At 43.2% G+C, this 25702-nt stretch overlaps 1 protein-coding gene across 1 annotated transcript in view; it reads left to right on the top strand.

The window, feature by feature from the left end:
* FANCC (FA complementation group C) overlaps nt 1-25702 on the top strand; it is a 333078-nt gene that overhangs the window by 174894 nt on the left and 132482 nt on the right. Inside the window, exon 8 of the mRNA XM_077299602.1 lies at nt 7747-7903. Coding sequence (XP_077155717.1) covers nt 7747-7903 — 157 coding nt within the window. The remainder of the gene's footprint in view (nt 1-7746; nt 7904-25702) is intronic.

Here is a 25702-nt window from a genome sequence, read left to right as displayed (position 1 = left end):
CTGCCTCTGTATACCACTGCCTGCCTGCCTCTGTATACCACTGCTGCCTGCCTCTATACCCCTGCCTGCCTCTATACCCCTGCCTGCCTGCCTCTGTATACCCCTGCCTGCCTCTGTATACCACTGCCTGCCTCTGTATACCACTGCCTGCCTGCCTCTGTATACCACTGCTACCTCTGTCCTGTGTAGCTAATCTAGTCCTGGGTAGCTAATCCTGTCCCGTGTACTGTGTCCTCAGCAGTCAGTATCACACAGGACAGGATTAGATACACGGCTCAGCAGTCGGTATCACAGGACAGGATTAGATACACGGCTCAGCAGTTGGTATCACACAGGACAGGATTAGATACACGGCTCAGCAGTCAGTATCTAATCCTCTCCTATGCACTCTCCCCCCTGCGTGTCTTTTCCCATTGTGGTTTATTATTTTTGCTGTGGGAGATGAGGGAGTCGAGGATTATGCGTTCGGTATGGTTTAAAAAAGATTAATAAAGGACTTTATTCTGGCCGAGTCTTTATTTACAATACAACTATAGGATTAGTAATGGATGGGTGCCTTATAGACGCCTCTCCATTACTAAGCCGTGGGCTTGATGTCACCGGACAATATGAAGGTGACATTAACCCCACAAATATGAACCCCACTTGCTACCGCTACAGGGCAAGTGGAAATTGCCAGGCAAAGCGCCAGAAAAGGCGCATGTAAAAGGCAGCTGAGAGCTGATGTTTTTAGCCTGGGGGGGGACAGTATCCATGGCCCCTTCCTAGGCTATTAATGTAAGCCCGCAGCTGTCTGCATAATATTTCATGGTTATTAATTATAGGGGGCCCCACGTTTTTTTGGGGGGGCTGTCCCCCATTTTAATAGCCAGTAAAGGCTATAAGTATACAGTTGCGAGCGTGTGAGTGAGCACACCCTCCCACCCACAGACCAGTACACTGCTCTTCTGAAATACTGTGCTCCTGTCACCCTGCTCCTTCCACCATACGTCTCTCACCTCCCTAGAGCAGCACAATACCATATGGATCACGTATAATGCCGATATATAATCACATAATACTCCCATAAAGACCACACATTATGCCGGGATATTATAATATATATATAATATCGCACATTATGCCACCAAGTATTGTGTGATCTATGTGACGGTATTATATGTGATCTATATGGCAATATTATGTTTGATCAGTGTTGTGGAATGATGTAAAAACTATATGACGGTGGTATATGAGAACTATATTGTGGGATTATGTGTGATCTATGTGGAAGTACTAGGTGAGAATTATATGGCGGTATTATGTGTGATCTATATGGTGGTATGTGAGAACTGTATGACAGTATTGTGTGATCTATTTGATAGTATTGTGTGATCTATATGACGGTATTATGTGAGAACTGTATGACAGTATTGTGTGTGTGATCTATATGGCGGTATTATGTGAGAACACTATGGCAGTATTATCTTCAGAAAGCGGACCCATTCTATGGTGGTTCTGGCTGAGCAGCTGCACACGGGTCTGGGGTAATAGAGGGGGCAGCATGACCTCCAGTTAGGTGCAGTCAGGGCTGGTGAGGCAGCTGAAGAGAGGGGTCTCATTTTTATCATTACTCTATGGCTACATTTCCCCCAGCGTCACCCCGGACTGCTCCTGTCATCTCACTTTCACACATCGCCAGGACAGGATGGAGAAGACAGGATGTGAGGAGGGGATTAGGGTCTTTGCATGCAGAGTCTGGATCAGAACAGGCCATCAATCTGCAGAAATGTTTCCTGGATTTCTGTAGAGCAGACGGCCCATCCATGTGTATAAAAGACAGCGCTCTATGTACAATCCCTGGCTGCTCTGCGCACTGAACATGGTGCCCCCCATAGACCAGAACACTGCTCTCCTGAAATACTCTGTGCTGCTGTCACCCTGCTCCCTCCACCACATATCTCCCAGAATCCTTGCTGCCTGCCATCCTCGGTGACTGTCTACTTGTCAGTATAAGGTTGCGGTCACACATTCAGTCAGCATCAGTATTTGGTCAGTATTTTACCTCAGTATTTGTAAGCCAAAACCTGGAGTGGGTGATAAATGCAGAAGTGGTGCATATGTTTCTATTATACTTTCCTCTGATTGCTCACTCCTGGTTTTGGCTTACACATACTGAGGTAAAATACTGACCAAATACTGCTAGTGTGACGGCAGCCTTACTCTGCAGTCACTGACAAAATGGCTGCTCACTGTGTTCCTGAATCCTCTCTTATCCCTTAGCAAACACATGGAAGGAGAGGAGTGACATCACACACGTCAGCAGACTCCGCCAATAATTACTGCAGTGCAGTAATGTGAGCTAGTTGTGCACTAGGTTTTTCTGAAATTTCAGCAGCTGCTCCCCCTAGTGTTTAAAAGTGGAAATTCCAAAACTTTTCAAATTATTTTTCATATTTTACTAAATTATAAACAAATGAAAATATTTTTTAAGAAAATTTAAACATTAATTCTTTACATTTTTACAATTGCTGTAAAAAAATTTTTTTTGATGGCACCTTCCCTTTAAGTAAAGAGTCTCTGCGAATACTCCTGACAATCGAATGGGCTCTTTCCAGACACCATTTAGGGTAACCACGGTTTTGTAATCTGCTGCAAACTTTTTGACTTTCACTTGTATATATAGAGTCATCAGAACTATTGGGTTTGGTCCTGATGAATTCACCCACAGGTAGATTTCTAATAACATGTGGGGGGTGGCAAGATGTAGCTGCCAGTATACTGTTTGAAGCAGTTGATTTTCGGTAAGGGAGTACCAATACCCTGTTCTCCTCAATACTAGCAACAAACGTTACATCTAAAAAATCAATCTGTGACTTCTCAGGAAAACCAGTAAATTGGAGATTATAATCATTGTTGTTTAAATATTCGAGAAAAGACTGGGCATGAGTACTGAATCAAGACCGCAAATGTATTATAGGGAAGGAGAAAAAAAAAAAGGCCCATATGGGTTACTGGGTGTCACAGGTGTCTATAGAGAATTCCCATAGATTTGATTTAACCCAGTTAATCCAATAGCCAACAGTAACCCCTTGCGGTATTGATCCTAAAACAAATATTTAAAATCCACATTAAATACAAATTAAAATCAACCATATCTATATAAAAATAAAGATCTTCTAATTAAAAATGCGGGCAAAGGTGGGGCGATTGTGGTGATTAATGCTGGATTGTATAAAATCCTAAACCTTAGAGATCTAGAGAATCCGGATGTTTATTTGGAATTAAAAGAAAATCCTACTGTGAGATTTAACGGTGAACTTCTAGATTTACTCCAGGAAGGTGTAACAACTGGAGCTTTGAACGAAAAAATAAAAAAATATTGCTATTTGGACCAACCTGTCATTCCAGTGTACCATTCGCTACCAAAAATTCATAAAAATATATTTCCACCTCCTATGAGGCCCATAGTGGCTGGGATTGGTGCACTGGGTGAAAGGCTGGGTGAGTGGTTGGATGCACATCTCCAGCCACTAGTTTCTTTGACTCCTAGCCATATACGTGACACAAAGGCAGTGGTTACCATGATGCATGCTTTTAAGTGGGAGGCTGGTTTCACATGGTTTTTGTGTGATGTAATTAGTCTGTATCCCTCTACACTCACCGGCCACTTTATTAGGTACACCTGTCCAACTTCTTGTTAACACTTAATTTCTAATCAGCCAATCACATGGCGGCAACTCAGTGCATTTAGGCATGTAGACATGGTCAAGACAATCTCCTGCAGTTCAAACCGTGCATCAGTATGGGGAAGAAAGGTGATTTGAGTGCCTTTGAACGTGGCATGGTTGTTGGTGCCAGAAGGGCTGGTCTGAGTATTTCAGAAACTGCTGATCTACTGGGATTTTCACGCACAACCATCTCTAGGGTTTACAGAGAATGGTCCGAAAAAGAAAAAAAATCCAGTGAGCGGCAGTTCTGTGGGCGGAAATGCCTTGTTGATGCCAGAGGTCAGAGGAGAATGGGCAGACTGGTTCGAGCTGATAGAAAGGCAACAGTGACTCAAATCGCCACCCGTTACAACCAAGGTAGGCCTAAGAGCATCTCTGAACGCACAGTGCGTCGAACTTTGAGGCAGATGGGCTACAGCAGCAGAAGACCACACCGGGTACCACTCCTTTCAGCTAAGAACAGGAAACTGAGGCTACAATTTGTACAAGCTCATCGAAATTGGACAGTAGAAGATTGGAAAAACGTTGCTTGGTCTGATGAGTCTCGATTTCTGCTGCGACATTCGGATGGTAGGGTCAGAATTTGGCGTAAACAACATGAAAGCATGGATCCATCCTGCCTTGTATGGAGCATCTTTGGGATGTGCAGCCGACAAATCTGCGGCAACTGTGTGATGCCATCATGTCAATATGGACCAAAATCTCTGAGGAATGCTTCCAGCACCTTGTTGAATCTATGCCATGAAGAATTGAGGCAGTTCTGAAGGCAAAAGGGGTCCAACCCGTTACTAGCATGGTGTACCTAATAAAGTGGCCGGTGAGTGTATTCCCCACAATGTAGCTCTCAAATGTGAATCCTTCTATCTCAGGAAATAGAGCAGCTATTCGGAGGTTTTATGTGATTTTTTACTTGAAGCAACTAAATTCCTCTTTAGTCATAATTATTGCATGTTTGACAATAGGTATTTTTTGCAGACTAGTGGTTGTAAGTATGGGAGCAAAATTCTCCCCTTCACTCGCTACTATTGTAACGGCAACCTGGGAAGAGAATTTCATCTATATATCTTCAAACCCATTCAGAGACAATCTGGTGTGGATGGGAAGATACATAGATGATCTGGTCTTTGTGCTGAAAAATATGGAGGATGATGCTTAGTCTTTTCTCGAATATTTAAACAACAATGATTATAATCTCCAATTTACTGGTTTTCCTGAGAAGTCACAGATTGATTTTTTAGATGTAACGTTTGTTGCTAGTATTGAGGAGAACAGGGTATTAGTACTCCCTTATCGAAAATCAACTGCTTCAAACAGTATACTGGCAGCTACATCTTGCCACCCCCAACATGTTATTAGAAATCTACCTGTGGGTGAACTCATCAGGACCAAACGCAATAGTTCTGATGACTCTATATATATACAAGTGAAAGTAAAAAAGTTTGCAGCAGATTACAAAACCGTGGTTACCCTAAATGGTGTCTGGAAAGAGCCCATTCGATTGTCAGGAGTATTCGCAGAGACTCTTTACTTAAACATAAACGTAAGAAAAATAAAACTGATAATATTATTACATTCACCACGGGGTACAGACCACAGTTTAACCAGATCACCGACATCATACGGAAGTACATACCTATTTTGCGACAAGATACAATTCTCAGAAACATCTTGGATAATCACATGGTCCGATTTGTGCCAAAAAGAGCAACTACATTAAAAAACCTTTTGTCTCCCAGCTTATTTGTGGATGTAGAACGAGATCAAAGGAGAAACTGGCTTAGTGCTGTTGGTTTCCACAAATGTGGAGCTAATGTGTGCAAATGTTGCCAGTATGCTACAAAGGATAAAAAATGTGTCTCTTTTACAAACAAAAAAGAGTTTCCAATACGCAGTTTTATAAATTGCAATACGGACAATGTTATTTATCTAATTCAGTGCAATATTTGTCAATTCCAATATGTGGGTTGTACCATGAACTCTCTGAAAAAACGCATCCGTAAACATTTGTCCGATGTGGTTAATTTGCCTCCAGCAGGTTTCTCTGCAGTTTCACGACATTTTGCCAACAAACATAATGGGGATCTAAAATCTTTTTCCTTCAAAGGAATAGAGAAAGTGTCTAAGCCCGTTAGGGGGGGCAACTTACACGAAAAAATCCTGGCAAGGGAAAGTAAGTGGATTTTGTTACTGGAAACTGGAGTGCCGTGTGGTTTAAATAGCCGCATGGACTTGATAATGCAATATTAAATATAAATTGAAATGTTATAATAGAAGCTCTATAGTCACAGTAATTTATATAATATGAAATAATTCCACTATTACCCCCTTCTTTTCCTGTTTTGTGCTGTGAATATCTGAATATGTAATATGAATCTTTTTTGTATCCTATAGATATGGTTGATTTTAATTTGTATTTAATGTGGATTTTAAATATTTGTTTTTTTCATGTTGTTGAAATCCTAGGGGAAGGATCAATACCGCAAGGGGTTACTGTTGGCTATTGGATTAACTGGGTTATATCAAATCTATGGGAATTCTCTATACACACCTGTGACACCCAGTAACCCATATGGGCCTTTTTTTGTTTGTTTTTCTCCTTCCCTATACTACATTTGCGGTCTTGATTCAGTACTCATTTGGACCTGGAGGAAGGCACATGTGGTGTCGAAACATGTCATCCATAAGGGATTGAATGTATGCAATATTGTAACTGAAGAAATCTGGAACTTTTTAATGGATAAATTATAGGTATATTCTACTCTACCATTAGACTGATCGCTGGAGAAAAAAAAAGGTTTTATATATATATATATATATATATATATATATATATATATATATATGTATAATATATATATATATATATATATATATATATATATATATATATATATATATATATATATACTGTATATGGGTAACCAGGTAACCAGTCAAATGCTTAATATTGCCTGCTTGGGGAGCAGCATAAAGTGGTGACAAGCTGTCTTGAACATTATTATAATTACAAGGTCATTTATTCAACTCACACTTTAATCCTAGCAGCATCTTTCCAGCTCTGTGCAAGAAAGTCCAATGTATTCATGATTTTCAGGCTTCCCCTACTTTTAGGCACAGTTAAAGAAAACCTGACCGCGTGATTTTGCAATGCAATGTAAAGACATGGCTGTAATACTGATTACATTGATATTTTTGGTGAAGAAATCCTCATTTCGGTTCTTCTTGGGGTGTTCGGTGGTCCGGCAATGATCTGGTGTGGCAGATTTGGCATGGTACGGGGGCTTTGCTGACACCTTGTGAAAGCCCTGAGCCCCTGCGCATCCATTGCTGCAATGGGGTGGCCTCCAAGAAAATGGCCTCTGGAGGCGGCGCATGCACAGAAGGAGATCTCACCACCGAGGTCTCATTGCCAAGATCTCAAATCTGCACATGCGGATTTCTTCACCAAATATATAAATGTATAACAGCAATATCTTTACTTTACATTGTAAAATTGTGCTGACAGGTTCTCTTTGGAAGATTCTTCCATATGAAGAGAAATGGGAAGAAATAATTGACGGCATATTTAGTGCGATACAGATTGATGGACGCACTCCTTATCATTTCAGTGGGAAGCATGAATTCTCTGTGATGCATCATACATGTCGCGGCATAGAATGTAATTCTGGTATATAATTGAGAAAAAGCTGAATATAACCCACTGACACAATACTTGGTATAGAACAAATGTCATTCTTCTACCTGCAGAGATAAAATGTGTTCTTGTAAGATCTGCGGGTATTCCACTGACGGTACAGTTATTAATACTGGTACTGTAACCAAAGCATTGTTTTTGGAGTCTCGTCGTGACTCCATCTCTGTGAGAAAAAGATGTAATATCCAGAATCCCAGGAGACGGATCTCGGATGTCACAGAGCGTACAAACCGTAAGAGGCTGGAAGTATTCTGACCGGAAGCGTCTTTCTCCATTTGTGGCGCTGCTTCTCATAAGAAATGATTACCTTTAAATTGGTTTGTATTTTCCTTACAAATGAAGGAAGAAGATCGCGCTAAGTGAATCAGCAGTACTTAGCTTGTGGCTTCGCCATTTGCCGAGCCTGGAAAAAGCAGTGCTGGATCTATTTCAAAGATTAATCGCTCTCCAAAGCAAATCATTCACAGAAATGGAACAGATGATAAAAGATTCATACTTGGTAAGTGCTCGAGTCTCCAAACACGTCATAATTTCTAAATGTTTCCCTAATGATTTTACAGATTTGTACATAAATATCACACGTTTAGGATGAAAGTGTTCTTGTTTGATCAGTAATTAAAGTTGAGCGCTAATTAGAGCACCACTGAAAACATTTAAAAAAAAGAAAATGCCCAACATGCTCCGTAAAAAATGAAAATACCTTTCTGACCACCCTCGGCTCCTCTACCACCACTCCCTGGTCCCCCATACAACATGCTACTGTCCAACGAGCATGCATCCGATCTAGCCAATCATTGGCCACAGGAGTGGCCAACATATCCCCACTGCAGCCAGTGACTGGCTGCAGAGGTCACAAGATTGGATAAGAGCTGTTGCACCACTTCAGCCAATCATTGGCAGGGTATCACTAAGCTGTGTTTTTTTATTTTAGAGCAAGGTCTAATTGTTTAAAAAATATATTTTTCAGGAATTCACAATCCACATATATTTAGTAAAATGTATTTCATGACCTTCTATTTTGGTAACTGGTTGATAAGCGCATCTATTCTACTTTTGCGTTTTTACTGTTGTACTCCTTGCTTCGGAACCCTAAAGCAGCACTAGCGGCTCATTACTGTTTGATGCACTTTCAAAGGGCAGAATGTGCACAATATTATATGTGGCGGAAAGTCAGTCATCGTGCTCTCCCTGGAATCTCTCATTGCAGCTGTGTTTGTAAAACATAACCCATATTTCAACTCCTTTGTTCGTCCAGAGATCCAATGTGAACAAGAAAGTAGTGTGTTGTATTACTGGCCTGTACATGAACCATATGGTGTTTGGTGATTAGTATTACTATGTGGGAACATGAGTCATGCATTTCTGATTAAAGTTTAAAGCATTGTGGTGCTACGGCAAAATAAATGTACCCTAATAGTCATAAGAGAGACTATAAGTGTGCCATTTATCAGAAGCAGTATCTCTGTGCATGGTGTAAATGGACTGTCAGGGTGACCCCTGCTCTTTCTTGGAGAGGAAACCTGATAGTCACGGCCTTATTTTTGGTTTGTGAGAGTAATTAAAGTGTGATGGTCTGGTAACTCCTATTTTATATGGTTTGCTGTTAATTTTGTTTCCTGTCCCTTGAGAATGTAACAAAATTAGCTATAGAAATTCTAGAATCTCTGGGAAGTTATAAAATTTTAAAGCAGACACTGTTTTTTTTTCTGTTTCCTCTGACTTAACCTGACCTGCTGTATAGAAGGAGGATAGGATTCCAGACTGTGCTGGTTTAACTGAGGAGTTCAGTTGGAGAGAAAAATTGTGTGTATATACACTCTTTAATATTGAAATTGCAACACCGAGGGGGAAAAGTCATGGAATAAACATGTTAATGGTATGCAAATGATGACAAAAATGGAAACAACATTTTCAAAACATCTATATTTATCCAGTGCTGAGTATGATCACCATGAACAAATATACGTGCACTTACACGCCTTGCATTCTATCAGTGCAGTTATTAATGATTGTCTGAGGAAGGGTCTGCCATGCTGAATGCACTTGTGCACACAAGTCGTCATGATCCTCTGCTGGCAGCTTACTTTGCAGTTGTCGGTTAATGGCGTCCCAAATGTCCTTGATGGGAGACTAGTCCGGAGACGCTGCAGGCCACGGTAGCATGTATGTATTTTTGCGCTTGACGTTTATACTCTATAGACTATATTGAGATGTGTTCAAAATTTAGTTTCTTTCCATCATTTGCATTTCATTCACATGTCTATTCATCCTGATTTCCATAAATCCAAAACTTTTCCTCCTTGCAATTTTATTGTTAAGGTGTGTGTATAATATATATATATATATATATACACATACACACACACACACACACATATATACACACATATATATATATATACAAACACACACACACACACATATATACACATATATATATATATATATATATATATATATATATATATATATATATATATATATATAGAGGGGGCGGTCGCCCAGGGCCCCGCGCTCTGAGGGGGCCCACCCGGAGCTATGCTACGGCTGTGTGCCGATACAGTTACATTGTGCGGCAGAGCAGGGGGGATCGATCTCCCTGCTCTGCCACCCGGCTGCTATGGGGCCCCTGAGCAGGCGGGGGGGCTGTGAGAGCAGTGGCCCCCCCACCCGTCATCAAAAGGTCAGCTGTACCAGCATTTAGCCGATACAATTGATCGCATTGATGGGAGAAGGAGCGCTATGCTCCTTCTCCCATCATCCCCCTGTCAGTGTCTGATGTCACCGATGCAGACACTGACGGGGCGCGATGACGTCACTAACCAGCAGCTGCTGTCAGGAGATGAGCGGGCGCTCAGAGCTGCGGAGGAAGAGAGGTGAGTATTTATTTTTTATGGGGGCTGCCTTATACTACAGGGTCTGCCTATAGGGGGCTGCCTTATACTACAGGGTCTGCCTATAGGGGTCCTGCCTTATACTACAGGGTCTTCCTATAGGGTTGCTGCCTTATACTATAGGGTCTGCCTATGGGGTGCTGCCTTATACTACAGGGTCTGCCTATAGGGGTGCTGCCTCATGCTACAGAGTCTGCCTATGGGGGCTGCCTTGTTCTATAGAGTCTGCCTATCGGTGCTGCCTTGTGCTATAGAGTCTTCGTATGGGGGATGCATTATACAAAATAGAGTTTGCCTATGGGGGCTGCCTTGTGCTATAGAGTCTGCCTATGGGGGGTGCATTATACAATATATAGTAATAATAATACTTTTTATTTATATAGCGCCAACATATTCCACAACACTTTACAATTAAGCAGGGACATGTACAGACGAATTTAATGCAAGTTAAGACAATTTAAACAGTGACATTAGGAGTGAGGTCCCTGCTCGCAAGCTTACAATCTACAAGGAAATGGGGGGACACAAGTACTTGTTATTTCAGGTCTCACAATTATAATAAATCGGGATTTTCATATAAAGCTGCATGATCTGGTCATCAGCCCGTGTGTTTAAGTGCAATAGTCAAGTGCAGTTATCGTGTGTATGGAGGGTGTGGAGACAGATGAATAGTAGGGTGCAGATTCTGAATAATATTTGGAAGGAGGGAACAGGGCAAAGTTAGTTTACTGAGTAGCTGATGTGGTAGGCTTGTTTGAAGACATGGGTTTTAAAGCACGCTTGAATAGGTCGGGGCTAGGTATCAGCCTGATCGTCTGGGGAAGTGCATTCCAGAGAGCTGGCGCAGCACGAGAGAAGTCTTGGAGACGGAGGTGCGAGGTTCGGATTACGGAGGATGTTAGTCTTGGGTCATTTGTAGAATGGAGGGCATGTGTAGGGCGATAGACATAGATGAGATATAAGGCGGTGCAGAACTGTGGAGAGCTTTGTGGGTGAGAGAGATGTGTTTATGTCAGACCCTGTAGCGAATGGGTAGCCAGTGTAATGACTGGCACAAGGTGGAGGCATCAGTGAAGTGGCTGGACAGAAATATGACCCTGGCTGCCGCGTTCAAGATGGATTGGAGAGGAGAAAGATGGCTAAGAGGGAGATCGATCAGAAGAGAGTTGCAGTAGTCCAGATGAGAATGAATAAGAGTGACAGTAAGAGTCTTAGCAGTTTCAAGGGTGAGAACAGGTCGGATTCTGGAGATGTTTTTAAGATGCAGGTGACAAGAGCGAGTGAGTGATCGGATATAGGGAGTAAAGGAAAGTTCGGTGTCGAATATGACCCCAAGACAGCAGACATGCTGCTTGGGAGTTATGGTTGAACCCTCCAGGGTAATTTCGATGTTCTGTAGAGTGAGGTTAGTAGAGGGGAGAAACACAAGAAGTTCCGTTTTGGAGAGATTTAGTTTCAGATAGAGGGAGGACATGTTAGAAACAGCAGACAGACAATCCTTGGTATTTTGAATTAGGCTAGGGGTGATGTCAGGGGAAGAAGTGCATAATTGGGTGTTGTCAGCATAGAGATGATACTGGAACCCTAATCTGCTGATTGTTTGTCCAATAGGGGCAGTGTATAGAGAGAAGAGGAGGGGGTCTAGGACTGAGCCCTGCGGAACCCCGATAGTAAGGGGACGAGGAGAGGAAGAGGAACCGGCAAAAGATACAGTGAAGGAGCTGTCAGAGAGATAGGCGGAGAACCAGGAGAGGGCTATGTCCTTGAGGCCTATAGAGCGGAGCATAGTGAGGAGGTGCTGGTGATCCACAGTGTCAAATGCGGCATAGAGATCCAGGAGAATCAGCAGGGAGCAATGACCTTTGGATTTAGCTGTTATTAGATCATTACAGACTTTAGTGAGGGCAGTTTCAGTGGAGTGTAAAGAGCGGAAACCAGATTGTAAGGGGTCAATAAGAGAGTTATCCGAGAGATAGCGGATTAGACGGGAGTGGACCAAGCGTTCCATGAGTTTAGAGATGAAGGAAAGGTTAGAGACAGGTCTGTAGTTAGCAGTGCAGTTCTGGTCCAAGGATGGCTTTTTAAGTAAAGTGGTTATGATGGCATGTTTAAATGAGGAGGTGAAGATACCTGAAGAAAGAGAGAGGTTAAATATTTTAGTCAGGTGAGTGGTGACCACTGGTGAGAGAGACTGCAGGAGATGTGAAGGAATGGGGTCACTGTTGCAGGTTGTAGGCCGAGCAGAAGCGAGGAGCTTGGAAACTTCTTCTGACACAGGCTCAAAGATGTCTAGTGAGCTTGAGGTGCGAAAGGGAAGGGGATCCAGGCACTGAGGAGATTGGGCTGAGATATCCTGATGGATGTGGTTGATTTTTTTTAGAAAATAAGTGGCCAGACCCTCACCGCTGAGGTTGGTGAAGTGGGCCTGTACTTTAGGTTTCAGGAGGGAGTTTAAGGTTTCAAAAAGCCATTTGGGTTGTTGGATAGTGAGGTGATGAGGGTGGTGAAGTAGGATTGCTTGGCCAGATGAAGGGCAGAGATATAGGTTTTGAGCATGAACTTCTAGTGGATGAAGTCTCCTGCTAAGAGACATTTTCTCCACTGCCGCTCTGCACACCTTGAGCAGCGCTGAAGAAAGCGTGTTTGCATTGTGTGCCAGGGCTGCCGTTGTCTGTTTCAGGTATTTCTGCGTGTAGAAGGTGCTGCTTCATCTAGGGCATTCTTCAGTGTATTATTGAAGTGTGACAAAGCTAAGTCTGAACAGGAGAGGGAGGAGATGGGGCTAAAGATGTGTGGAGATTGCTCATAAGCTGCTGGGTATTAATGGTACGTGTATTCCAATAAGTGTGGTAAGTGGGGGTGTCCCGGGTAAGGAGACAATTCTTGATAGAGAAGGAAAGAAGGTTGTGGTCCGAGGGTGGGAGAGGGGAGTTAGTAAAGTGGTGTCTGAATGCTGGATCCAGGTTTCTGTAATAGCCAGAAGGTTAAGGGAATTAGAGAGGCCTATTGTAGGCCTATGGGAAGTGCATTATACTATATGGAGGCTTAAGGGGAGTGCATTATACTATATGGAGGCTTATGGGGAGTGCAGTATACTACATTTAGGACTATCTGGTGCAATATACTATACGGAGGCTATCTAGGTGGGCATCGTACAGTGTGGCGATTACAGTGAGAAAGGCCATCATACAGTGTTGGAGCCATCAAACAGTTTGGGGGCTACTAAGGGGTCAGTATACTGTGTGGGTGGTACTATACAGTGAGGGGGCATTATACTGTGTATAAGAGAGCATCATACTGTGTAGGGGAGCTGTACAGGGGGAGACTCGGGACATTATTAAATGTAAAGTGGGCACTTATTGTTAGAGAGGAACTCAGGTTACTGCGACTATCAAAGGGGCACACAGGGCAATATTACTTTCTAGGGGACAAAACGTGGGCACTGTGTTCTAGGGCTCTTGCCCCTGGCATTACTATATTATAGAGGGGTCCTTTAGAATTTAGAAGTCAGAGAGAACCACACTGCAGGTGCAGTAATAGCGACACATACGGCAGCAGCGGCTCAGCATTGGGATATCAGCAGGATCAGGGGTTTGTGCAGGTTGGGAATAGATTGTGATGGCTGAAAATATGAGAAGTGAAACATGTCTTTGTTGTATTCTCTGCAGTGGAGTCCTGGCTGGAAGAAGTTATGTCGGTCTGGGGCAGATGGAAAAGACGGGAAAAATTAACGATTCCATCAGAAAGAACGTCAGTGGTAAGTCATTATCTGTAACTGTGCTGTGATCTCTTATATGTTCTGTCGGGCCGGTATCTACCACTGACCATATGGCGGTAATATCCATGTTGGTCTTTATATAGAGATTATCTTCAGTAACAGTGCTGTCATCTGCTGAGGTTCTCCTCCACTATTAGGCTAAGTGCACACATTGCAGAATTGCCACTGAAATTTCCGTGGCAATTCTGCAACTCCTGCTGTGGGTATGTCGCATGCGGAATTGCCATGCGTATTCCCGCTAAACACTAGCGTTTTGCAAGCGTAATTAACTTGCAGAATGCTAGCGTTTTCCAAGCGATTTGTAGAATAGCTTGGAAAACTGATTGACAGGTTGGTCACACTTGTCAAACATAGTGTTTGACAAGTGTGACCAACTTTTTATTATTGATGCTGCCTATGGCGCTACTTCCAAGTGTTCTCTGCAGCCTGGGGAACTTCTGACACAATTAGTGTACAAAAGAACTGCCATTACCTTATACAGTCATGGCCAAAAGTATTCACACCCCTGCAATTCTGTCAGATAATACTCAGTTTCTTCCTGAAAATGATTGCAAACACAAATTCTTTGGTATTATTATCTTCATTTAATTTGTCTTAAATGAAAAAAACACAAAAAGAATTGTTCTAAAGCCAAATTGGATATAATTCCACACCAAACATAAAAAAGGGGGTGGACAAAAGTATTGGCACCGTTCGAAAAATCATGTGATGCTTCTCTAATTTGTGTAATTAACAGCACCTGTAACTTACCTGTGGCACCTAACAGGTGTTGGCAATAACTAAATCACACTTGCAGCCAGTTAACATGGATTAAAGTTGACTCAACCTCTGTCCTGTGTCCTTGTGTGTACCACATTGAGCATGGAGAAAAGAAAGAAGACCAAAGAACTGTCTGAGGACTTGAGAAACCAAATTGTGAGGAAGCATGAGCAATCTCAAGGCTACAAGTCCATCTCCAAAGACCTGAATGTTCCTGTGTCTACCGTGCGCAGTGTCATCAAGAAGTTTAAAGCCCATGGCACTGTGGCTAACCTCCCTAGATGTGGATGGAAAAGAAAAATTGACAAGAGATTTCAATGCAAGATTGTGCGGATGTTGGATAAAGAACCTCGACTAACATCCAAGCAAGTTCAAGCTGCCCTGCAGTCCGAGGGTACAACAGTGTCAACCCTTACTATCCGTCGGTGTCTGATTGAAAAGGGACTGTATGGTAGGAGACTCAGGAAGACCCCACTTCTTACCCCGAGACATAAAAAAGCCAGGCTGGAGTTTGCCAAAACTTACCTGAAAAAGCCTAAAACGTTTTGGAAGAATGTTCTCTGGTCAGATGAGACAAAAGTAGAGCTTTTTGGGCAAAGGCATCAACATAGAGTTTACAGGAGAAAAAAAGAGGCATTCAAAGAAAAGAACATGGTCCCTACAGTCAAACATGGCAGAGGTTCCCTGATGTTTTGGGGTTGCTTTGCTGCCTCTGGCGCTGGACTGCTTGACTGTGTGCATGGCATTATGAAGTCTGAAGACTGCCAAAAAATTTTGCAGCATAATGTAGGGCCCAGTGTGAGAAAGCTGCGTCTCCTTCAGAGGTCATGGGTCTTCCAGCAGAACAATGACCCAAAACACACTTCAAAAAGCACTAGAAAATGGTTTGAGACTTCTAAGGTGACCAGCAATGAGTCCAGACCTGAATCCCATAGAACACCTGTGGAGAGATCTAAAAATAACAGTTTGGAGAAGGCACCCTTCAATTATCAGGGACCTGGAGCAGTTCGCCAAAGAAGAATGGTCTAAAATTCCAGCAGAGCATTGTAAGAAACTCATTGATGGTTACCGGGAGCGGTTGGTCGCAGTTATTTTGGCTAAAGGTTGTGCAACCAAGTATTAGGCTGAGGGTAACAATACTTTTGTCTGGCCCATTTATGGAGTTTTGTGTGAAATGATCAATGTTTTGCTTTTTGCTTCATTCTCTTTTGTGTTTTTTCATTTAAGACAAATTAAATGAAGATAATAATACCAAAGAATTTGTGTTTGCAATCATTTTCAGGAAGAAACTGAGTATTATCTGACAGAATTGCAGGGGTGTGAATACTTTTGGCCATGACTATATATTCGGGTATGTGCACACGTTGCGGTTTTTGCTGCGGATCCGCAGCGTTTTTGACGCTGCGGATCCGCAGCGTTTTTGACGCTGCGGATCCGCAGCAGTTTTCCATGCGGTGTACAGTACAATGTTAACCTATGGAAAACTAAAACCGCTGTGCACATGCTGTGGAAAAAACCGCGCGGAAACGCTGCGGTTTATTTTCCGCAGCATGTCAATTCTTTGTGCGGAATCCGCAGCGGTTTGACACCTGCTCCATATTAAAAAACCGCAGGTGTCAAACCGCAGTAGAATCCGCACAAAAACCGCAGAAAATCCACGGCAAAAACGCAGTGTTTTTGCCCTGCAGATTTATCATAATCGGTGCGGAAAAATCCACACAACAGTCCGCAGCGTGTGCACATACCCTAACTCTGCTTATCCTCTGCAATAGAACTGTTTGTTTCCTTGTTTTAACCCTTCATCTCCCTGCGAGGAGTTAACCCCCTGTTAATTAAAACGGTTAAAATTGTTAACCCTTGCTCTGCCTCCTGTCTGTCACTGCATTACGCAACGTACTTACAGAGACAGGGTTGACAGCAGTGTGAGCAGCCTCTTACCTTGGCACACCTGATATATCCAGTATTAGATGAGAAAGACAAGGTGTTCAACAGTGAGAGTAGTCTCTTGCTATTTCAGCACTCCTGGCATGTCCAGTATTAGATCAGAAAGAGAGGGTTGACAGCAGTGGGCGCACAGCTCCTTATTTCAGCACCCCTAGTAACTCTAGTATTAGATCAGAAATAGACAGTGGACAGCTGTGTGTATTAGGCTACTTTCACACTAGCGTCGTGCCGACGCAACGACGCTAGCGTTGAAAGCGCAGCACAACGGGGGCAGCGGATGCAGTTTTTCAACGCATCCGCTGCCCCATTGTAAGGTCCGAGGAGGAGGGGGCGGAGTTCCGGCCGCGTATGCGCGGTCAGAAATGGCGGACACGACGCACAAAAAAAGTTACATGTAGCGTTTTTTGTGCCGACGGTCCGCCAAAACATGACTTGTGGCAATCCGTCGCAATGCGTCGCTAATGCAAGTCAATGGAGAAAAAAACGCATCCTGCAAGCACTTTTGCAGGATGCTTTTTTTTCTCCAAAACGACACATTGCGACGGAGGCCAAACGACGCTAGTGTGAAAGTAGCCTTAGATAGAGAAGACCAGCTGGACAGCAGTGTGAGCAGCACCTGCTGACCTCAACACTCCTGATATTCTTCAGTTGTACATTAGAAAGGCATGGAAGTGTGAAGAGCCTCTTCTTATCTTAGAACCCCTAGTTTTCTCAAGTATTAGATCAGAAATACTGGTTGGATTGCCGTGTGAGCAGCCTCTTTTTACTTCAGCACCACAGGTATCTCCAGTGTTAAATTAGAAAAACTGTGTATACAGCAGTGTGAGTTGCTTCTTTTTACCTTAGCACCCTGGTATCTGCATTATTAGCTGACAAAGACTGGGTGGACAGCTTTGTATACAAAATCATCTAACCTCAACAACGCTGGTATTTTCCAGCATTGTATTAGAATGGAACACAGCAGTTGGAGCAGCCTATTCTCGCTTTAGCACCACTACTATTTTCTAGTATTGGACCAAAAAGGCAGGATGGACTGCAATGTGAACAGCCTCGTCTTACCTCAGCACCACAGGTATTCTCCAGTAATAAATCAGGAAGACTTTGTGGACAGCAGTATGAGCAGCCTCTTCTTCTGCACCCTTGTTATCTCTAGTATTTGATCAGAAAGACAGGGCGGACAGCAGTGTGAGTAGCTTTTTCTTATCTAACTCTGCACAACTGGTATTCTCCACTATTAAATTAGAAAGGCAAGATGGACAGCAGTGTGTACAGCTTCTTCTTGTTTACCTCCCTAGAAAAAAACAATTGTATTTGCTAATCAAAGTAGCACTCCCACTAACTTTTTTATTGATTAAATGTGTGTGTATGTGCATGTATTGTAGTGTGAATGTGTTAATATACTCCCCTACCGCTGCTCTCTCCAGTGTCCAGCACCGGACTTCTGCCCTTCTGAATGACGTCACTGCATATGAGACTAGTCGGTTCACTTTATGCATGAGCCAGAAGTCTCTCTTACAGTGAAAGCCTATGGAGCCTCCTTCGGAGGCTCCATATACTTAAATTGTAAAACTCACTTCTGGGTCACGCAGAGCACAGCATGACCTAGAGAAATCTGCAGAGTGGTGATGTTATTCAGAAGAGCAGAAAACCGGCGCTGGACACCAGAAAGAGCAGCAGTAGGAGAGTAGATTGACACACTTTAATCACAGATTGCCTAAGACAAATAAATCCTAACTAAAGACCATAACATTGTACTTTTAATTATGCTACTAAAGGCAAATTCTTAAAATCCGCATTAGTCAGTGTATATTTCTTTAGACACCAACGTGCTATTCATTAGACTAACTTCCTAAAAGTGCTCACTGTCCTAGTAAACCTTATCTCTTTTTTAAGGGTTAGGATAACATGGTGCGGCGGCTACCTATATCTTATTATTAAGTACACCCCATAAATGTACTGACTAGTGCTATTAAAATTGCTCCTAAACCTCCCCATGTTTCACCAGATGGACTGGCGTCATCAGGGGATTGAGGCTATAATGCACGAACACCAAGGCTACCAGACCTTTTCAAAAGTTAGGATCTGATGTCCTCCGAAGGTCAACAAATCACATTGCTCCATGAGCTGAGCCAATCAGGGCTCACATAACATTGTGAGCTAAGGTTAACATAGTACAAACTACTTCAATGGAATATAATATAATTCATAAGGATCATAATTCCATAAAGTAAACATTCACCTTTAAGCATCATAGTGCAAAATGAGATGATTATTCATCATTTTTATAAGGGTGACTCTCCCGTGCATACGCATACATCTCCGTTAGTGGTACCTACCGCCAATCAGAAGGCCACCAGAGGGACGCAATTCCACTTCATGCCATCTTCACTCAGTGCTCCAGGTGTATGTGGTATATGGGCGGCCGCGGCTCACCTTGGAGGCATGACCATTCCGGGTATGCCTGATGACGTACATGTGCTTGTTCATTTGCGACCGCCACTGAAGGGAGTATTCTGCGCATGTCAAATATTCGGTCCCACATCTGTGCAGACTCACATCGTGGCTGGATGAGAACTATATCCTAGGGAACCGTCTTACACCCCATAGCAATAAAGAATTGCACATATAGCACTATTATTAGCCATAATTAGTCTCCTTCTTTGTTTGACCTTTATGTTCGCCAATATGATTCTCCTATAATTTAACCATAAGGTATCAGATCTTCTCTATATATGTACAGTGGGAGAAATAAGTACACTATGTTCCAAATTATTATGCAAATGATATTTTTCTCGAATTTTCCGAAATGGTCAGTCCAAATGACAGTTAGTCTAATAAAAGTCATCACCCTTTAGAGTATACATCGAATTTTATTGAAGAAACCTCCCAATGATAACAGTATAATCTCCAAAATGAATAAAACTTCAAAATGCACTGTTCCAAATTATTAGGCACAGTAGAATTTCTAGACATTTGATATGTTTTAAAGAACTGAAAATGCTCATTTGTGGAATTTGCAGCATCAAGCTGTCACATTCACTGAACAAAAAAGCTATTTAACTCCAAAAGATCCTAACAGGCCAAGTTACATGTTAACATAGGAACCTTTCTTTGATATCACCTTCACAATTCTTGCATCCATTGAACTTGTGAGTTTTTGGAGAGTTTCTGCTTGTATTTCTTTGCATGAAATCAGAATAGCCTCCCAGAGGTGCTGTTTTGATGTGAACTGCCTCCCACCCTCATAGATCTTTTGCTTGATGATACTCCTAAGGTTCTCTATAGGGTTGAGGACAGGGGAAGATGGTGGCCACACCATGAGTTTCTCCTTTTATGCCCATAGCAGCCAATGACTCAGATGTATTCTTTGCAGCATGAGATGGTGCATTGTCATGCATGAAGATGATTTTGCTCCTCAAGGCACGTTTCTGCTTTTTATACCATGGAAGAAAGTTGTTAGTCAGAAACTCTATATACTTTGCAGAGATCATTTTCACATCTTCAGGAACTTTAAAGGGCCCTACCAGCTGTTTCCTGTTGTGAATTCTGCTCTTGGGCTCCCTCCGGTGGTTGTTGGTGGTACTGCAATTGTCTTGGGGTTGTAATCCGGGCAGGTGTTTCTGCTGATTGCAGCTCTATTAGGTATTTAGGTATGCAGAATCCATGAGTCCATGCCAGTTGTCCATTGTACTTGGAGGGATTGCATCTCTCTCTGGCTCCTCATGCCCTGCTGCCATTTCAGCTAAGATAAGTGTCTGGTTTTTTGTCTCTGTGCACACATTCAGTGTGCTTTGCAATTCAGTGCAATTCATTGTGTTTTTGTCCAGCTTAGACTTTGTTTGGATTTTTCAGTCATGCTGGATTCTCAGGAGATGCAGATATACTTTCTATGTCTTTAGTTAGATGTAGAATATTTGTATTATCTGCTGTGGATATTTTTAGGATTTTAATACTGACCGCTTAGAATTCTGTCCTATCCTTTTCTATTTAGCTAGAAGTGCCTCTTCTGCTCAATCCTGTTTTTCTGCCTGCGTGTGTTTTTCCTCTTATACTCACAGTCAATATTTGTGGAGGGCTGCCTATCCTTTGGGGTTCTGCTCTGAGGCAAGATAGAATTCCCATTTCCATCTATAGGGGTATTTAGTCCTCCGGCTGTGTCGAGGTGTCTAGGACGTGTTAGGTACATCCCACGGCTACTTCTAGTTGCGGTGTTAGTTTAGGGGTTGCGGTCAGTACAGGTACCACCTACTCCTGAGAAAGTCTCTCATGCGGCTCCAAGGTCACCGGATCATAACAGTACAACTGGCCAACAATGAGTTAAATGCATCTCAGAAGAAGGGAAGAAAGAGCCATTTTTTTTTCTGTAGCCTGCTTTGTCTTTTCTTCCCTCTTTTCCTCTGGGTGACTGAGGAGTCTTGTGCTAGCATGGATGTTCAGGGATTAGTTTCTCATATAGACCAGCTTGCTGCTAAGGTACAGGGTATTTCTGATTTTATTGTTCAGACTCCGCTTTTAGAACCTAGGATTCCTACTCCTGATTTGTTTTTTGGGGACAGGTCCAAATTTTTGAGTTTTAAAAACAATTGTAAACTGTTTTTTGCTCTGAAGCCTCGTTCCTTTGGTGATCCCATTCAGCAGGTTAAAATTGTCTTCTCCCTGCTTCGTGGCGACCCTCAGGATTGGGCATTTTCCCTGGAATCTGGGAATCCGGCCTTGCTTAATGTAGATGCCTTTTTTCAGGCTCTAGGATTATTATATGATGAACCAAATTCTGTGGATCAAGCGGAGAAGACCTTGTTGGCCCTGTCTCAGGGTCAAGATGCGGCAGAATTGTATTGTCAGAAATTTAGAAAATGGTCTGTGCTGACTAAATGGAATGAGGATGCTTTGGCGGCAATTTTCAGAAAGGGTCTTTCTGAATCTGTTAAAGATGTTATGGTGGGGTTTCCCACGCCTGTTGGTCTGAGTGATTCTATGTCTCTGGCCATTCAGATTGATCGGCGCTTGCGGGAGCGCAGAACTGTGCGCGCTGTGGCGCTGTCCTCAGAGCAAATGCCTGAGCCTATACAGTGTGATAGGATTCTGTCTAGAACGGAACAACAAGGATTCAGATGTCAGAATAGGTTGTGTTTTTATTGTGGCGATGCTTCTCATGTCATTTCAGTCTGCCCAAAGCGTACAAAGAGAATTGCTAGTTCAGTTACCATCGGAACTGTACAACCTAAATTTCTGTTATCTGTGACCTTGATCTGCTCATTGTCGTCATTTTCTGTCATGGCGTTTGTGGATTCAGGCGCCGCTTTGAACTTAATGGACTTTGAATTTGCCAGGCGTTGTGGTTTCCTCTTGCAGTCTTTGCAGAACCCTATTCCTTTAAAGGGCATTGATGCTACACCTTTGGCTAAAAATAAACCCCAGTTTTGGACACAGGTGACCATGTGCATGGCGCCAGCCCATCAGGAAGATTGTCGTTTTCTGGTGTTGCATAATTTGCATGATGCTATTGTGCTGGGTTTTCCATGGTTGCAGATACATAATCCTGTGTTGGATTGGAAGTCTATGTCTGTGACTAGTTGGGGTTGTCAGGGGGTTCATAATGACGTTCCTGTGATGTCAATCTCCTCTTCCTCCTCTTCTGAAGTTCCAGAGTTTTTGTCTGATTTTCAGGATGTATTCGATGAGCCCAAGTCCAGTTCCCTTCCACCGCATAGGGACTGTGATTGTGCTATTGACTTGATTCCAGGCTGTAAGTTTCCTAAGGGCCGACTTTTCAACCTGTCTGTGCCGGAACATACCGCCATGCGGAGTTATGTTAAGGAGTCTTTGGAGAAAGGGCATATTCGGCCATCTTCTTCACCGTTGGGAGCGGGATTTTTTTTTGTTGCTAAGAAGGATGGCTCCTTGAGACCCTGTATTGATTATCGCCTCTTGAATAAGATCACGGTCAAGTTTCAATACCCTTTACCTTTGCTTTCCGATTTGTTTGCCAGGATTAAGGGGGCTAGTTGGTTTACTAAAATTGACCTTCGGGGGGCATATAATCTTGTTCGTATTAAGCAGGGTGACGAATGGAAAACTGCGTTTAATACGCCGGAAGGCCATTTTGAATACCTTGTGATGCCATTCAGGCTCTCTAATGCTCCATCTGTTTTTCAGTCCTTCATGCATGATATCTTCCGGAATTATCTTGATAAATTCATGATGGTATATTTGGATGACATCTTAATTTTTTCCGATGATTGGGAGTCTCATGTGAAACAGGTCAGGATGGTATTTCAGATCCTTCGTGATAATACTTTGTTTGTGAAGGGGTCTAAGTGTCTCTTTGGAGTGCAGAAGGTTTCTTTTTTGGGCTTTATTTTTTCTCCCTCATCTATAGAGATGGATCCGGTTAAGGTTCAGGCCATTCATGATTGGATTCAACCCACATCTGTGAAGAGCCTTCAGAAATTTTTGGGCTTTGCTAATTTTTATCGCCGTTTCATTGCTAACTTCTCCAGTGTGGTTAAACCCCTGACCGATTTGACGAAGAAAGGCGCTGATGTAACAAATTGGTCCCCTGTGGCTGTCTCTGCCTTTCAGGAGCTTAAACGCCGATTTACTTCTGCCCCGGTGTTGCGTCAGCCAGATGTTTCTCTTCCGTTTCAGGTTAAGGTTGACGCTTCTGAGATTGGGGCAGGGGCCGTTTTGTCTCAGAGGAATTCTGATGGTTCCTTGATGAAACCGTGTGCCTTCTTTTCCCGTAAGTTTTCGCCTGCTGAACGCAATTATGATGTCGGCAATAGGAAGTTGTTGGCTATGAAGTGGGCGTTTGAGGAATGGCGACATTGGCTTGAGGGAGCCAAGCACCGTATTGTGGTCTTGACCGATCATAAAAATCTGATTTACCTCGAATCTGCCAAGCGGCTGAATCCTAGACAGGCTCGATGGTCCCTGTTTTTCTCCCGTTTTGATTTCGTGGTCTCATATCTTCTGGGTTCTAAGAATGTTAAGGCTGATGCCCTCTCTAGGAGTTTTTTGCCTGATTCTCCTGAGGTATTTGAGCCGGTCGGCATTCTGAAGGAAGGGGTGGTCCTTTCTGCCATTTCCCCTGATTTGCGACGGGTTCTGCAGGAATTTCAGGCTGACAAACCTGACCGCTGTCCTGTGGGGGAAACTGTTTGTTCCTGATAGATGGACTAGTAGAGTGATTTCTGAGATTCACTGTTCTGTGTTGGCTGGTCATCCTGGTATTTTTGGTACCAGAGATTTGGTTGGTAGGTCCTTTTGGTGGCCTTCTTTGACGCGTGATGTGCGTTCTTTTGTGCAGTCCTGTGGGACTTGTGCGCGGGCCAAGCCTTGTTGTTCCCGTGCTAGTGGGTTGCTTTTGCCTTTGCCGGTCCCTGAGAGGCCCTGGACGCATATTTCTATGGATTTTATTTCAGATCTTCCGGTTTCCCAGAGGATGTCGGTTATCTGGGTGGTTTGTGACTGTTTTCTAAGATGGTTCATTTGGTGCCTTTGCCTAAATTGCCTTCCTCTTCTGATTTGGTTCCGTTGTTTTTTTCAGCATGTGGTTCGTTTGCATGGTATTCCGGAGAATATTGTGTCCGACAGAGGTTCCCAGTTTGTTTCTAGGTTTTGGCGGGCCTTTTGTGCTAGGCTGGGCATTGATTTGTCTTTTTCTTCCGCATTTCATCCTCAGAGAAATGGCCAGACCGAGCGAACTAATCAGACTTTGGAAACTTATTTGAGATGCTTTGTGTCTGCTGATCAGGATGATTGGGTGGCTTTCTTGCCATTGGCCGAGTTTGCCCTTAATAATCGGGCTAGTTCGGCTACCTTGGTTTCGCCCTTCTTTTGTAATTTTGGTTTTCATCCTCGTTTTTCTTCGGGGCAAGTTGAACCTTCTGATTGTCCTGGTGTGGATTCTGTGGTTGACAGTTTGCAGCAGATTTGGGCTCATGTGGTGGACAATTTGGTGTTGTCTCAGGAAGAGGCTCAGCGTTTTGCTAACCGTCGTCGGTGTGTTGGTTCCCGGCTTCGGGTTGGGGATTTGGTCTGGTTGTCTTCCCGTCATGTTCCTATGAAGGTTTCTTCCCCTAAGTTTAAGCCTCGGTTTATTGGTCCTTATAGGATTTCTGAGATTATCAATCCGGTGTCTTTTCGTTTGGCCCTTCCGGCATCTTTTGCCATCCATAATGTTTTCCATAGATCTTTATTGCGGAAATATGTGGTGCCCGTTGTTCCCTCTGTTGATCCTCCTGCTCCTGTGTTGGTTGATGGGGAGTTGGAGTATGTGGTTGAGAAGATTTTGGATTCTCGCTTTTCGAGGCGGAGGCTTCAGTACCTTGTCAAATGGAAGGGTTATGGCCCAGGAGGATAATTCTTGGGTTTTTGCCTCTGATGTCCATGCTGCTGATTTGGTCCGTGCCTTTCATCTGGCTCATCCTGATCGGCCTGGGGGCTCTGGTGAGGGTTCGGTGACCCCTCTTCAAGGGGGGGGTACTGTTGTGAATTCTGCTCTTGGGCTCCCTCCGGTGGTTGTTGGTGGTAGTGCAGTTGTCTTGGGGTTGTAATCCGGGCAAGTGTTTCTGCTGATTGCAGCTCTATTAGGTATTTAGGTGTGCAGGGTCCATGAGTCCATGCCAGTTGTCCATTGTACTTGGAGGGATTGCATCTCTCTCTGGCTCCTCATGCCCTGCTGCCATTTCAGCTAAGATAAGTGTCTGTTTTTTTGTCTCTGTGCACACATTCAGTGTGCTTTGCAATTCAGTGCAATTCATTGTGTTTTTGTCCAGCTTAGACTTTGTTTGGATTTTTCAGTCATGCTGGATTCTCAGGAGATGCAGATATACTTTCTATGTCTTTAGTTAGATGTAGAATATTTGTATTATCTGCTGTGGATATTTTTAGGATTTTAATACTGACCGCTTAGAATTCT

This window comes from Ranitomeya variabilis, chromosome 1 (assembly GCF_051348905.1).
Source record: "Ranitomeya variabilis isolate aRanVar5 chromosome 1, aRanVar5.hap1, whole genome shotgun sequence".
Taxonomy (NCBI): Eukaryota; Metazoa; Chordata; class Amphibia; order Anura; family Dendrobatidae; genus Ranitomeya; species Ranitomeya variabilis.
This window is presented reverse-complemented; position numbering and strand designations above follow the sequence as displayed.